At 36.8% G+C, this 16,937-nt stretch overlaps 1 protein-coding gene across 9 annotated transcripts in view; it reads left to right on the forward strand.

Annotated features, from left to right (window-relative positions):
- Nucleotides 1–16,937, forward strand: part of DMXL1 (Dmx like 1) — a 127,927-nt gene that overhangs the window by 6,421 nt on the left and 104,569 nt on the right. For all 9 annotated transcript variants that reach the window (XR_008686557.2, XR_008686558.2, XM_055431337.2 and 6 more), the window contains exons 2-4: nucleotides 9,243–9,368; nucleotides 12,377–12,448; nucleotides 15,618–15,696. Coding sequence is in view for 7 of the 9 variants with exons in the window: in XM_055431337.2 (XP_055287312.2) it covers nucleotides 9,243–9,368; nucleotides 12,377–12,448; nucleotides 15,618–15,696 (277 nt within the window). In the remaining 2 variants the exon portion in view is untranslated. The remainder of the gene's footprint in view (nucleotides 1–9,242; nucleotides 9,369–12,376; nucleotides 12,449–15,617; nucleotides 15,697–16,937) is intronic.

The following is a 16,937-nucleotide window of genomic DNA, read 5'->3' on the forward strand; positions in this document are numbered from 1 at the left end:
CTCTCTTTTTTTTCCCGAGCCTTATTGAGATACAGTTGGTGTTAACATTGTGTAAATTTAAAGTATACAATGTTATGATTTGATACACATACATATTATGAAATATTTACCACAATAAGATTAGTTAACGTATCCTTTACCTCACATAATTACCACTTTGTTGTTATGATGAAAACATTAAAACTATTCTAATAGCAACTTTCAGTTGCACAATATAGTATTGTTAGCCATAGTCACCGTGCTATACATTAGATTCCTGGAACTTACTCATCTTATGGCTGAAAGTTTGGCTCCTTTGACCAACATCTCCCATTTTCCCACCCACAGCACCTGGCAACCACCATTCAATTCTGTTAGTAAAATATTTCTATTAGTAAAAATGTTTTTGGATTCCACATATAAGTGGAATATATATGTACAGTATTTGTCTTTCTCTGACTTAACATAACGCCTTCAAGGTTGTCACAAGTGACAGGGTTTTATTTTTGTGTGTGTGTGACTGAATAATATTCTTTTGTTTTTGTGTATGTGTATAAAATATATTTTTTAAAATCCATTCATTCACTGATGGATACTTAGACTGTTTCCATACCTTGGCTTTTATGAACAATGCTGAAATGAATATGGGAATGCAGGTATCTCATAGTGATTTCATCATCTTTGGACATAATCCTAGAAGTAGAATTGGTGGAACACATGGTAGTTTTGCTTTTCATTTTTTCAGGACTCTCCCATACTGTTTTTTTTGCTTGCTTGTTTTTGTTTCTTTTGCCTGTGCTGTGTCTTCATTGCTGTGCGTGGGCTTTAGCTAGTTGCAGCGAGTGGGGACTACTTACTCTCCAGTTGCAGTGCATGTGCTTCTCATTGCAGTGGCTTCTCTTATTGTGGGCATGGGCTCTAGGGTGCATGGGACTCAGTAGTTGCAGCACACAGACTCAGTAGTTGTGGTTGTGGCATTTGGACTCTAGAGTGTGGGCTTCAGTAGTTGTGGCTCACAGGCTTAGTTGCCTTGCAACTTAGTTGCCTTGCCACATGTGGAATCACGTGGACCGGGGATCAAACCTGTGTTCCTGCATTGGCAGGCAGGTTCTTAACCACTGGACCACCAAGGGAGTCCTCTTCTATATTGTTTTTCACAGTGGCTATGCCAGTTTACATTCTCACCAAGAGTACACAAGGATTCCTTTTCTTCACATTTTACCAACACTTATCTTTTATCTTTTTGATGATAGCATCCTAATGGGTGTGAAGTGATATCTCATCCAGTTTTGATTGGCATTTCCCTGATGATTAGTGATATTGAACGTCTTTTCATGTACCTATTGGCCATCAGTACATCTTCTTTGGAAAAATGTCTGTTTGAGTCCCCTACCCATTTTTAATTGGATTGTTTTTGCTGGAATGCAAAAGTAGGAAGTCAAGAAATACCTGGAGTAACAGGCAAATTTGGCCTTGGAGCACGGAATGAAGCAGGGCAAAAGCTAATAGAGTTTTGTCAAGAGAACGCACTGGTCATAGCAAACACCCTCTTCCAACGACACAAGAGAAGACTCTATACATGGACATCACCAGATGGTCAACACCGGAATCAGATTGATTGTATTCTTTGCAGCCAAAGATGGAGAAGCTGTAGCAAAAACAAGAAGTTAGCAAAAACAAGACCAGGAGCTAACTGTGGCTCAGATCATGAACTCCTTATTGCCAAATTCAGACTGAAATTGAAGAAAGTAGGGAAAACCACTAGACCATTCAGATATGACCTCAATCAAATCCCTTATGATTATACAGTGGAAGTGAGAAATAGATTTAAGGGACTAGATCTGATAGATAGAGTGCCTGATGAACTCTGGACAGAGGTTCGTGACATTGTACAGGAGACAGGGACCAAGACCATCCCCATGGAAAAGAAATGCAAAAAAGCAAAATGGCTGTCTGCGGAGGCCTAACAAATAGCTGTGAAAAGAAGAGAAGCGAAAAGCAAAGGAGAAAAGGAAAGATATAAGTATCTGAATACAGAGTTCCAAAGAATAGCAAGGAGAGATAAGAAAGCCTTTCTCAGTGATCAATGCAAAGAAATAGAGGAAAACAACAGAATAGGAAAAACAAGAGGTCTCTTCAAGAAAATTATAGATTCCAAGGGAACATTTCATGCAAAGATGGGCTCGATAAAGGACAGAAATGGTATGGACCTAACAGAAGCAGAAGATATTAAGAAGAAGTGGCAAGAATACACAGAAGAACTGTACAAAAAAGATCTTCACGACCAAGATAGTCACGATAACGTGATCACTGATCTAGAGCCAGACATCTTGGAATGTGAAGTCAAGTGGGCCTTAGGAAGCATCACCACGAACAAAGCTAGTGGAGGTGATGGAATTCCAGTTGAGCTATTTCAAATCTTAAAAGATGATGCTGTGAAAGTGCTGCACTCAATATGCCAGCAAATTTGCAAAACTCAGCAATGGCCACAGGACTGGAAAAGGTCAGTCTTCATTCCAATCCCAAAGAAAGGCAATGCCAAAGAATGCTCAAACTACCGCACAATTGCACTCATCTCACACGCTAGTAAAGTCATGCTCAAAATTCTCCAAGCCAGGCTTCAGCAATATGTGAACCGTGAACTCCCAGATGTTCAAGCAGGTTTTAGAAAAGGCAGAGACACCAGAGATCAAATTGCCAACATGCGCTGGATCATGGAGAAAGCAAGAGAGTTCCAGAAAAACATCTATTTCTGCTTCATTGACTAAGCCAAAGCCTTTGACTGTGTGGATCACAGTGGAAAATTCTTAAAGAGAGGGGAATACCAGACCACCTGACCTGCCTCTTGAGAAAGCAACCTGTGTGGATCACTGTGTGGATCTTGAGAAACCTGTGTGGATCACTGTGGAAAATTCTTAAAGAGAGGGGAATACCAGACCACCTGACCTGCCTCTTGAGAAACCTGTATGCAGGTCAGGAAGCAACAGTCAGAACTGTACATGGAACAACAGACTGGTTCCAAATAGGAAAAGGAGTACGTCAAGGCTGTATATTGTCACCCTGCTTATTTAACTTATATGCAGAGTACATCATGAGGAATGCTGGGCTGGAAGAAGCACAAGCTGGAATCAAGATTGCTGGGAGAAATATCAATAACCTCAGATATGCATATGACACCACCCTTATGGCAGAAAGTGAAGAGGAACTCAAAAGCCTCTTGATGAAAGTGAAAGAGGAGAGTGAAAAGGTTGGCTTGAAGCTCAACATTCAGAAAACTAAGATCATGGCATCTGGTCCCATCACTTCATGGGAAATAGATGGAAAAACAGTGGAGACAGTGTCAGACTTTATTTTTTTGAGCTCCAAAATCACTGCAGATGCTGATTGCAGCCATGAAATTCAAAGACGCTTACCACTTGGAAGGAAAGTTATGACCAACCTAGATAGTATGTTAAAAAGCAGAGACATTACTTTGCCAACCAAGGTCCGTCTAGTCAAGACTATGGTTTTTCCCGTGGTCATGTATGGATGTAAGAGTTGGACTGTGAAGAAAGCTGATCGCCGAAGATTTGATGCTGTTGAACTGTGGTGCTGGAGAAGACTCCTGGAGAGTCCCTTGGACTGCAAGGAGATCCAACTAGTCCATTCTAAAGGAGGTCAATCCTGGGTGTTCATTGGAAGGACTGATGCTAAAGCTGAAACTGCAATACTTTGGCCACCTCATGGGACGAGTTGACTCACTGGAAAAGACTCTGATGCTGGGAAATGTTGAGGGCGGGAGGAGAAGGGGACGACAGAGAATGAGATGGCTGCATGGCATCACCGACTCTGTGGACATGAGTTTGAGTGAACTCCTGGTGTGCTGTGATTCATGGGGTCGCAAAGAGTTGGACACGACTGAGCGACTGAACTGAACTGAACTATGAGTTCTTTATATATTTTAGATGGTAACTTTTTATCAGATAAGGTTTTGCACATACTTTCTCCCAATTTGAAGGTTACCTTTTCATTTTGTTGATGGTTTCTTTTGCTGTGCAGAAGCTTTGCAGTTTAGTGTAGTCTTATTTATTACTTCTTTTGTTGCTTGTGCTTTTGGTGTTCAATTAATCATCACTGATTGTGAAGGGGCTTTCCCCCTGTGTTTTCTTCTAGGAGTTTTGTTGTTTCCAGTTTTATTTCTCAAGTTTAAGTTTTTGATTCATTTTTGAGTTTATTTTTGTGTGTGATGTAAGACACGGGTTCAGTTTCATTCTTTTGCACAGGGATGTCCAGTTTTCCCAGAGTCAACTTATTGAAGAAACTATCTTTTCTCTGTTGTATGTTCTTGGCACCTTTGTCAACAATTAGTTGACCGTATATGTGTAGGTTATGTCTGGGCTTATGATTCTGTTCCTTAGGTCTCTGTGTCTGTTTTTATGCTGATACCATATTGTTTGGATTATTATAGTTTTGTAATATAGCTTGAAATCAGGAAATGTGATGATCCCAACTTAGTTATTCCTTGATTGCTTTGGCCATTTGGGGTCTTTTGTGGTTCCATGTGAATTTTAAGATTTTTTTTTCCCCTATGTGAAAAATGCTACTGGCATTTTGATAGAAATTACATTGAATCTATAAATGGTTTCGTGTAATATGGACATTGTAACGATATTAACTCTTCTAGTTCGAGAACAAAAGACATCTCTTCATTTATTTATGTCATCTTCAGCTTCTTTGATCTATGTCTCGATAGTTTTCAGTGTTCAAGACTTTTCACCTGGTTAAAGTTATTCTAAAGTATTTTATTCTTTTTGATGCTGTTGTCGATTGGTTTGTTTCCTTAATTTCTTTTTTGAATAGTCTATTGTTAGTGTACAGAAATGCAGTTTTTTTAATATTGATTTTATATTCTGCAACTTTGCTGACTTTATTAGTTCTAAAAGTTTTTTGGTAGAGACTTCAGGGTTTCTATATGTAGTATCTTGTATTCTGAAAAGAGACAATATTATATCTTCCTTTCTGATTCAAATGCATTTTATTTGTGTTTCTTGCCTAATTACTCTGGGTGGGACTTCCAATATTATGTTGAATAGAATTGGTAAAAGTGTGGGCATCCTTGTCTTGTTCCTGATCTTAGAGGAAAGCTTTTAGCTTTTTACCATTGACTGTATTAGCTGTGAGCTTGTCATATATGGCTTTTATGGAACCATCCTGCATTTCAGGGATAAATACCACTTGATTATGGTGTATGATCTTTTTAGTACGCTGTTGAAATCAGTCTTTTAGGGTTTTGTTGAGGATTTTTGCATCTATATTCGTCAGAGAAATTGGCCTGTAGTTTTCTTGTAGTGTCCTTGTATAGCTTTGGTATATATAAAACTTTGGTGCCAAAGTTTTTTCCTTCTCACTCTCCAAGGCTGAAAATATATTAGTCAAATTCTGTGTTCATAAATTACTTAGTTTTTTCCTGCCTTCTTTCTTTCAGTGTAGATGTAGTATTTGTTTGTAATGTAGTTAGTTCATTTGTTTCCCCCTCATTCTGATTCATTTATTTCTGATGTTAGTTAAGTTTCAGAAATCATAACTAGCATCCCTTGGTAGATGAATGAATAAAAATGTGTAGGGGTGTGTGTGTATACATGTATATATATATACATCTTCTTTATTCATCTACCAATGGATGCTGGTCATGATTTTTGAAATTATTAAATTTCATGTATACATATGTACATGTATACACACACACATACACATATGCATTCATTTTCATCCGTATATGTGTACACCCAGTGCCTGTACACACACACACACAGTGGAATATTAATCATAAAAAAGAGTGAAATCTTGCCATTTGAGACAAAATATGTGGATCTAGAGGGTATTATGCCAAGTGAAGTAAGTCAGGCAAAGACAAGTAAGTCAGCCCTTTTCTACTTGTTTTTTTAATTTTTCACTTGATACTATCCCCTGGAAATCACTCTATCAGTTCATAGGCTTCTTCCTCATTCTTTTTATAGCTGTGTAATACTCCATTGTTCCTATGTACTATAGTTTATTCAACCAGTATTCTGTGCACAGCAGGATTTTTAAGGAGATACTTACATACTCTTAAAAATGATTGAGAAACAAAAAGATGCAAATATAGTTTGACTCTTTAATGCATTTTATGTTTAATTAATTACATTATCAAATAAACTATAAAAATTAAAATTCTATAGTCAAGAAAATCAGGAGTTTTTTTTTTTTTTTTATTATAAAGCCCCAGGGATAATAGTCAACTCATGAAGTGTGGACTGCAATTAGTTATATTCTGTTTTTGTTTTTTCCATTTACCAGTTTATTGCCATCCACTAGTTGTAACTCTGAAAGAAGAAAGGCCAGGCTGAATGAGAGAGATATTCTCAATGAAGATCAATAACATTTATTTGACTTAAATTGACCAAAATTGGGCTTCCCTGGTGGCTCAGACAGTAAAGCATCTGCCTGTAATGTGGGAGTCCTGGATTTGATCCCTGGGTTGGGAAGATCCCCTGGAGAAGGAAATGGCAACTCACTCTAGTACTCTTGCCTGGACAATTCCGTGGATGGAGGAGCCTGGTAGGCTACAGTCCATGGGGTCGCAAAGAGTTGGACATGACTGAGCAACTTCACTGGTTCACTGGTTACCAAAATTAGGAATCGATAGCTTTGCATCTTCTAGTACTTTCACTAAGGAAAAATTAACTGACAAGCTGTGATAATATAATACAGTAGCAGGAAAAAAGAAAGGGTAATCTAGGACTGGATAAGTCTTTGAATGATCACAATTTGTATTATGAGTTGGCATCTTTCTGTTGGGTAGGTGTCTGTTTCTGAGATAACTCTGCATTTATCAAGTCTGAAGATGTTCAATACTTGTATTAAACATTAATTAAGCAGTAATTTTTGAGGTACTTCAGGATTAATGCAGACTTGATTCAGGAAAATTTAGTCATGATTGACAAAAATCGGTGCAACACAATATCTAAGAGTAGATAGATAATTGCAGTACATGAAGGCAGAGGTTATGAACACATTAAAGTTTTTAAATATATATATATAAGTGTATCTATTTATCCTGGCTAATAGAAATTGAAAAAAGTTTGTGTAGTGAGAAGGAAATCTAAATTGTAAACACTCTGCATTTAATATTATATTTTGGTAAACAGTGACAGTATTTTATAAAAATTTAAAATTCAGGATAAAATCAGTTTCTAAAATATTAAGGTATTTTAGAGGATCATTAATGAAAAGTTTTCTTAAATTGCTTTTTGGAGTTTACTCTTGAGGATAATCTTGTGACAAGCCTTGTGATCCTGTCGTGGGTATTTACACAGAGGTGAGCAGACCATCATGAGGTTTTTTGTTTGTTTTCTGAGCCAGTTTTTCCCACTGTGTGACACTAGTAGAACCGCACTTGATTTCTCGTAATTCTTTTTAGGAAGATCCCAGGCAAGCATCGGAGAAGGCAATGGCAAGCCACTCCAGTACTCTTGCCTGGAAAATCCCATGGATGGAGGAGCCTGGTGGGCTGCAGTCCATGGGGTCGCTAAGGGTCGGACGACTGAGCGACTTCACTTTCACTTTTCACTTTCACAGATTGGAGAAGGAAATGGCAAACCACTCCAGTGTTCTTGCCTGGAGAATCCCAGGGACGGGGGAGGCTGGTGGGCTTCCGTCTATGGGGTCACACAGAGTCGGACACGACTGAAGTGACTTAGCAGCAGCAGCAGCAGGCAAGCATGCTTAACTAAGGAAGTTCCTGTGCTCCCACTGAAAGAGCTCTAGATCAGAAGTCAAAATCAAGCCCACTCTGCCACTCTAGAAGCTGTCAGCTAATTTAGGCCTAATATTTTTGATAATGTGAGCAGATTTATTTGTATGTTCTCTCAAATCCCTTTTCTAATATTTTTTGTAGCTTATACAGAACCATTTGACCTTGGTAGGATTTATGGTCATAAAGTATATATATTAAGTATAATATTTTTTTGCATTAAGTAAAGTGTGTGTATCAGAGAAGGCAATGGCAAGCCACTCCAGTACTCTTGCCTAGAAAATCCCGTGGATGGAGGAGCCTGGTAGGCTGCAGTCCGTGGGGTCACTAAGGGTCGGACACGACTGAGCGACTTCACTTTCACACATTGGAGAAGGAAATGGCAACCCACTCCAGTATTCTTGCCTGGAGAATCCCAGGGACGGGGGAGCCTGGTGGGCTGCCGTCTATGGGGTCACACAGAGTCGGACACGACTGAAGTGACTTAGCAGCAGCAGCAAAGTGTATGTATATGTGCAAAAGAGATGAGAAAGTAAAGAATTACTGAGATTTTCAGAACTTACCAGGATGGAAAACAGTTTGTGATGGATATTTTATTTTCAGGGTTATGCTGCATATAAATTCCAGGATGACAGTCATGTGCTCTTAAATGGAAGAAACTTCTGTGATCTTAAGATCAGAGAACAAGATAAACTTGAACTCTACCTTTTTGTCATGGACTTTAACTTGTAGTAATGGAAATGGGTAACAAGCAAGATATTTGCAAATTGTGGTGTATGCTGTGAAGAAAAAGAACAAAAAGTCATTAGAGGAGAGGGAGCAAGAATATGGGTATATTCAGGAACTGAGACCTGAATGTTGAATAGAAGTTAGACAAAGACCAGGCAGGTAGAAGGAAGGAAAACTACCTTGAGGTAGAAAAAGATTGATATACCCAAGGAACAGATTAAAGGGTAATATAGTGGCAGGAGCCAATTGAAGGGATGAAAGAGTAGCTTGAGATGATTTGGGGAATTAGGACAGTCATTTAGGGCATTGACATTGGTAAGAAGTTGAGATTTTGTTCCAAGTCCAATGAGGAAACTATTGAAGGGACTTAATCAGGGAAAATTGCTTGGTGTAATAAACATTTTTAAAAGATCACTTTTGTCTTTGTGTGGAAAGTAGTTATAGAGGGAAGCAAGAATGGAAGTGATCAGAGTATAAGCAATCATGCAGGAGAGAGATTATGGTAGTTTAGATAAGTGCAGTAGCATTCAATCAAGATGGAAGAAGTGAAAGGAATTGGTATATAGTTTGCAGATAGGACTGATGGGTCTTGTATATGGGAGGTAAGGGAAATATTCTCAAATAATGAAGATTTAAAAAAAAGAATATTTAAAATAAGTCTGTTAAAATATAATATTTAATGCCAGTGTTTTATGTGATAAAATATTTTGTTGACAATTTTATCATTTTTAGTTTATTTTGTTCTTTTTTGTTTTGTTTTTAGGCTTACGCATCTGGATGTGACATTGTTATACTGGGAAGTGATTTTGAAAGACTGCAAATAATCCCAGGAGCTAAACATGGAAATATTCAAGTAGGATGTGTAGATTGTTCAATGCAACAAGGCAAGGTTTGTAATCTTGCGGTAATATGAGACTTGAGTATGGTTTTTGTCAGTATAGTCTCTGATGTATCATTTCCTGTTGAATTAGAGACTTACTGTGTTTCCAAGACAATGTAGCTGCAGATATCTTTGTCTCTCTAGATGTACCCTAGAGAACAAAATTCCTGACTTAAATGTATCTTAGAGACTGTCAGGAATTATATTCTTGTATAATCTTGAAATATAGCATAATTTTCTCCATGAGTTGACAGATATAATATTTATTGCCTGTAGAGTAGATGTAAAATTTATTTCAAAATTTATTGGATTGAAGGAAAGGAATAACAATAAACTTCAGTCTATTTAGAAATAAACTCCTGAAAAGTAATTATTGTTAGAGTCCTACTTTGTCTTTAGACAGGTAGTTATCTCCTTGTAACTTTGGGATAAGCTTTGTAAAAAAATCAACATAAATGCTATAATTTTTAAAGTAATTTATTCCAAGTCTATAAAAATGAAAAATTTAATCAACTTCTATTTACATATGAAAAGGAAAAATATTACCTTGAAAGTGAAACAGCAACAAAATCAAAAGAAATGGGTTATATGATTTTACATCAGGTTAAATATGGTTTCTGTATAGTACCAGAGTTGGGAGAGTTATAACTTACAAACAGTATAGTATAGAGCTTCATATAGCACCATCTAGGCATGGATGACCAAGCCTAGATACGGTTGTAGCTAGACTAGGCTGAACTTTGCAAATGTAATTTTTTTTGCTAGATACTTAAAGTATATTGTTTGACTCTGTGATAATGTTAGAACATCTTGTGTGAGAAATCAAAATAGTCCCAACCTTATTTTTAATCATTCCTAGTAAACTTGCCATTCTGAAAAGTTATGTCTTCTGACCTAGCTTAAAGATGTTCATGGTAAAGTCGTTTCAACTCTTGTAGTCTTTGCCTGTTTTTTTGGACTACTGTTTTTTGTTTTGTTATTCGTCTACCCCTTCCTTTCAGTAGAGTTGCAGGTGTCTTATCTGTCTTTCTTTTGTTCATGTCTTTCATTCTCCCTGTACTACAAAAATGATTTTTGTTATGGAATGCCAAAAATCCTTTAAACTTTTTCCTTTCTCTTCATTTTTGCTTGCTCTCCTAGCTCTGTAGTTCTGTAATCTTGATTGTGTGAAAGCTCACTTCTACCGTCTAGATTCACATGAGGCTAGTTAATGTTGGAAATCTAATTTTAGTAATTTCCAATATGAATTACCTTTTTGGGATAAGCTATACTATAGGCTTCCCTGGTGGCTAAGATGGTAAAGAATCTGCCTACAATGCAGGAGAACTGCGTTCGATCCCTGGATCAGGAAGATCCGCTGGAGAAGGGGATGACCACCCACTCCAGTGTTCTTGCCTGGAGAATTCCATGGACAGAGGAGCTTGATGGGTTACTATATTACATGAAATACAGGTTAGAATGAAGAGGTCATTTGGTTTTCTAATCATTCTGATAAAGGGTACATTTCCTTTGTTTTATAGACAGTATCAGTATAATCAAATGATTCCTTAAGATATCAAGATGAAAATTTATAGGTTTTGGTATTTGGGACTTCTGTTTAACTTTTAGAAGGAAGTGCTTCTTGATACCATAGGCATCAATATTTTATCATTACTAGTTTTATGTTTGTAGTACTACCAGATTAGTTTTCCTAAGAAAATTTGTCTGCATTTGACTTGTTATTCATTTGCTTTAAACTGTTCTTAGTTTCCCATTACTTCAGAAAAGTTTAAGTTGTTCACCTTGGTTTGAGACTTTCTTTAATGCACTCACACCTACCTTTTTGGCCTCACGTTCATTATTCTCTTTCTGGCTGGGCTGCTGGTCAGTCACCTCCCAACATACTTTACTTCTTTTAATATTTACACTTGTATTCATACTGTGCCCTATTTTTGAAATTGAACACTGACTACAGTTTGAAATCCTAGCCACACATAAAGGCACAAACTAAACACTCCTGGATGAACTCAGTGTAGATAATTTCTATATTCTCAGAACTCCTCCGTTCCGTTCAGTCGCTCAGTCGTGTCCAACTCTTTGCGACCCCGTGGACTGTAGCCTACCAGGCTTCTCCATCCATGGGGTTCTCCAGGCAGGAAGACTGGAGTGGGTTACCATTTCCTTCTCCAGGGGATCTTCCCGACCCAGGGATCAAACCTGGGTCTCCCGCATTGGAGGCAGACGCTTTAACCTCTGAGCCACCAGGGAAGCCCCAGAACTCCTCAGAACACTTAAAAATATCCACTCCCATATGTATGTTATATCCTCATTTCTTACTCTTCTTCACTGGGTTATATGTTCTTATTTTTATTCCTGATCATTCATTCTATCTATATATCTGATTTCTGATGTTTTAATATTCTTCATTTGTCACTCACTCAGGCTGCAGTTGTAGCTACCTAATAAAACAAAGCCAGCAAAGTTTATTTTTCATTGATTAAGGGGTAAATTTTAAAGATACTCAAATAAAATAGAATATTGAAAAAGTATACTTCTTAAAGAGTTCACAAAGGAATAGATCTAAGTTTTATCTCCAATAAGTTAAATATACACTGACAGAATTGTGAACTTTTGAGGACAGATAACCTAAAAACTGATTTTTAAGTCATCAAATTCCATAGGGAATACATCAATACATTTTCTTATGTGAGGAAGGGAATTAACATTTAGTGTTCTTTACCAGATGCTTTACAGATATTATTTCAACCCTCAATTCTACTAGGAAGATAATATAATACATACTGTAAATATAGATAGGGAAACTGAGGTTCAAAGAGATTACCTTGGTGGTATTCAGTAAGTGACAGTGCTGGGATTCTGACTCAGATATGGTAACCCCCAAAACTGATATTCTCAAGTATTGGTGAAAGAAATTTTGTGTTGAGTATTTTGTAAGTTATACTATTCATTTCCTTTGCTCTTTTGATTCATCAGTAACAACATATTTATAAGTTTTCTTTCTTTTTTCTTTTTAAAAGATTGCAGCATCCTATGGAAATGTTATTTCTGTTTTTGAACCAGTTAACCTACCGAAGCAAAAGAAAAATTTGGTCAGTAATTTATCTTTTTCTATTAGAAATGGAAATGTGTTTTAAGAGATAATATTTTTGAGTACAAAATTAGAGTGATTGTCACATAAATCAGTATAAATTGTACACTGTAATTAAAGACAACATGCTAAATGCCACTTCCTTCTTTAAAATGTGTAAGTGTTTCATTGAAGTAGAATTAAACTAAATTGTGCTTACTGAATTATGAAATGCTTTTTTTTTCCGGTCTGTCATTTTTTTTTTTTTTCTTACTTGAAGAGTCAACAACTTGAAATTTGTCAGTTACTTTGTTAATACTGGCAAACATCATTGTCTAGTCATATGTGGCACTTGTTTTTTGTTTCTATGATCTTCTTTTGTATAGCTTTTTTCTTTGTATATTTTGTTCTTAAAGTGACATGTTTTGACTGCAAAATCTTAACATACCCCTTGGATTTACTTTCTTGCCCTTATTAAATCATGTAATAATTGTTAGTAGGTTTGTGAATGTTTTTTCTTTGTAAGGAATCTATATTCAGGAATAGTTCTGAAAGTTGCTTAAAACAATAGTTTATAAATATTGAGGTTATGTAGTAGATTTTTTGTGTTTTGATACTCTTAAATATAGCAGACCAAGGTATTTTATTCATCTCTACTGAAGGTTAAACTACTGATTTTAACTGTGAAAGAGGATCAGCATATTGTGGTCTAAAGAAAGTTGTAGTAGGAGTCATAGAAATGGTTTATTTATCTGCTGCTCTGTAGCTGTTTGATATTAAGCAGGTCAGCTTTAAGAGGCTCTTTGCTCAATTCCAAAATTGTTTAACATCTATTTATTCTTGATTTCAAAGACTGGAAGTGTGTTAAATGTGAAAAATTAAACAGTGTGTTAATAATTTATCTTATGTATCTTTTAACAGTTTTCATTTCATCTTCACTTAGCTTATTAATATCTTACAAATTCCCTCTGACTTAGTTGGGCAGCTGTTATTTCTTTTTTATAAATAAGGCAGCAGAGGTTCAAAAATATGTGACTTGAGCAATAATACAGCAGTTGAGCCATAGATCTAAGCGTGAAACTAGTTGTCTTGATCCCTAGATGTGAGCATTCTTTTTTCTTACCTTGTGTTAATGAAAAATATTTTCTCTAGGTTAATTTATGTCCATTTAAAACTTTCATGGAAGGAGAGTCCACACTTCTCTCATTTGTGTTTGTGTTTATTTTATTATCTATGAATCCAGTGTTAGAGGCTCTCATACCCTTAGGAATTAGTAGTTGATAGTACTAGAAACATATTTTATAGGTGGTTGTTCCTTATAAAACACTGTATTTCAAATACTAGTCAATAAATATTTGTTGAATGAAATAACTGACTTTAAAAAATCAGTTTGTTATGTTAAAATGCCTTTATTAATAAGGGTAGAAATGAGAATTTCAGTTATAACTCTTGTACTAGTTATAATTGTTTAATAGTCTGAAAAATTCAATAAGAAGAGGCTGGTTTATTGGTAGCAGCACTGAGTTTGCAGAGAGGGCAGGGTAAAGAACCTGATGAATAAAGGGAAACTGGATCAAATGGAAAGATTATTAACTTGGAAGATGCTCAGAATCTTTAATTCCAAGATATAGTATCAGAGCATCTTTAGAGCCTCATAAAAATATTATTTTATTTGTACATTCTGGAATATTCTGTTAAGATGGTAGTTCTTCACAAGAGGAGCACTTCAGAATCACTAGTTGATAGTGTGTCCAGGTCCTTCTCTGGGGAATTGTGAATCTGTACCTGTGGAATTGTGCCTATACTTGTTCATCTGGGCTTCCCTTGTAGCTCAGTTGGTAAAGAATCTGTCTGTAGTGCAGGAGACCCGGGTTCGATCCCTGGGTTGGGAAGATCCCCTGGAGAAGGAAATGGTATACCTCTCCAGTATACTTGCCTGGAAGATCTCATGGACAGAGAAGCCTGGAGGGCTGCAGTCCATGGGGTCTCAAAGAGTCGGGCACAACTGAGCGACTAACACACGCACACTTGTTCATCTAGTTGTAGAGGGAGTCTTTTGATGGTTGAGAGCCATTCCTGCAAAATGTGCTTAGTTGCTCAGTTGTGTCTGACTCTTTGCAACCCCATAGACTGTAGCCCGCGAGGCTTCTCTGTCCATGGCGATTCTCCAGGCAAGAATACTGGAGTGGGTTGCCATGCCCTCCTCCAGGAAATCTTCCCAACCCAGGGATTGAATCTAGGTCTCCTGCATTGCAGGCAAATTCTTTACTGTCTGAGCCACCAGGGAAGCCCACATAGTGTTTCATAAAAGCGTATTCAGCAGGTCACCTGTATCAAAATCACTTGGAGATGTTGGTTTAAAGTACAGATTCCTGTGCCCAGTCCTGGACCTTTTAAATCTGAACATTTGAGCATGGGTCTTAAGAGTCTGAGTTTTTAGTAAATATCTCACATTATTTTCATACCAAAGTATGGGAACCACTGTACTCAGAGAGTGTTTATGGGTCTCAATCTATTAGAAGTTAGAGATGTCAACTTAGTAGGCCACAACCTGACTTTAAAAGAAAATGAAAAAGAATAGAAATATTAGAGTTCATTACATGTATTAAGATAAACTTAGATTGCATTTGTGTGTATGCATATATGTGTTCTGGGTTACAGTGCAATGTGTATTTCTTACTGGTTTGCAGGTTAAAAAAGTTTGAAAAATACTGCTCTAAGGGATGAAAAGCCTTTATATTTATATAAGAGCAGTGTTAACATCTCTTATTCTGAATATTCACACTTACCATATGCCCTCAGGTGAAGGTGAAACACTAAAAGAGAAGGAATCTTCAAATAGCAGAGACACAGACATATTTACAATTAAACCTTTGTAGCTATAATAATAATAATAAAGTAATAATAGTAACTTTAAAAGTTTGAGGTTAATACGTATATTGTCCTAGTTGGCAGATACTTAATGATTGTCTAAATATAGTAAAGACAGACTTTTGAACCTTCCAGGAATGGATATGCTCGCATTGATCTCCATCACATACTCTTTATTTTTCTTGACTAGACTGAACATTTTATTCTCTTCAAATGTGACTCAGTGCTCAATTATACCTCAAGAAATGAGTACATGTATTATTAAAAATAATTAGTGTCAGTGTAGACATAGACTAAATGACCTTTTTTTCAAATTTTAGGAATTATATAGTCAATGGCAGAAAAGTGGCCAATTTTTTCTGGACTCCATAGTACACAATATAACTTGGGATCCTGCAGGTAAGAAAAGAAGGATTAACTGAAATAATACTTGTCTGGGCTATTGATTTTTTTTACTTTTATGTATTTCAGTTCTGCTTTGTGTGAAATGATAGAGAACACAAAAGTAAGTAAAACAAGTTGTGTAATTTTGCAGCTTATACTGAAATGAGGAAAATATACACCATAATAGTGTCCAGCTATTGTAGGAATATGTGTTATTTTGGGAAGCAGACACTAATTGTCTCTGGAGAATCAAAGTTTCATTGAAGGCGAGCCTTTTAACATGAGAGTAGATGACTTTGATAGTGAGGGTGGGGATAGGTTGAAAGTGAAAGTGGTAGTCAGTTTTGTGTCTGATTCTTTGTGACCCCGTGGTCTGTAGCCCACCAAGCTCCTCTGTCCATGGAATTCCCCAGGCAAGAATACCAAAGTGGGTAGCCATTCCCTTCTTCAGGGGATCTTTCCGACCCAGTCAAAGCACAGGTCTCCTGCATTGCAGACAGATTCTTTACCATCTGAGCCACCAGGGAGCAGGGATAGGTTGAGGATGGAAAAAACAAGTGAATTCTAAGAAGAGATAATGAAAGAGAGAGAAAGAGAAAGAAAAACTTACCTATTTCTGCATTAAAAAATAATCCTAAAGCAATTTTTACCAGTTTACCAGAGTGAGCAAAGGAACAAGAAAGGAAAGCGTAGGATATGTTCTGATACTGGTTAGTACTTCATTAGACTGGAGTGAGTCTGGTGAAGCTATAAGAATACAGCAGATGGAAAGCCTTTCACTTCAGTTCAGTTCAGTCGCTCAGTCGTGTCCAACTCTTTGCGACCCCATGAATCACAGCACGCCAGGCCTCTGTGTCCATCACCAACTCCTGGAGTTCACTCAGACTCAGGTCCATCGAGTCGGTGATGCCATCCAGCCATCTCATTCTCTGTTGTCCCCTTCTCCTCTTGCCCGCAGTCCTTCCCAGCATCAGAGTCTTTTCCAGTGAGTCAACTTGTCACATGAGGTGGCTGAAGTATTGGGGAAAGCCTTTACAGTCATGTAAATAATTAAATAACTTAATTCTTTTAAATTGTATAAAATGTATAGGTTTTTGAAAGTGGCTAGTGGCAAACTAAGATTTATGATTTTGCCAGATTTTTCTGGTAGCAGTGTCTTAGAATGATCAGAGACAAGAGGAACAGGAAGGTAAATATTGTATTTTAATTACCTTTGAAAAATGCTTTCACAGTAGTCTAAATGAGAAATAACTTGT

This window comes from Moschus berezovskii, chromosome 8 (genome assembly GCF_049115385.1).
Source record: "Moschus berezovskii isolate FMDL1 chromosome 8, NW_MosBer_1.0, whole genome shotgun sequence".
In the NCBI taxonomy this organism is placed as follows: domain Eukaryota; kingdom Metazoa; phylum Chordata; class Mammalia; order Artiodactyla; family Moschidae; genus Moschus; species Moschus berezovskii.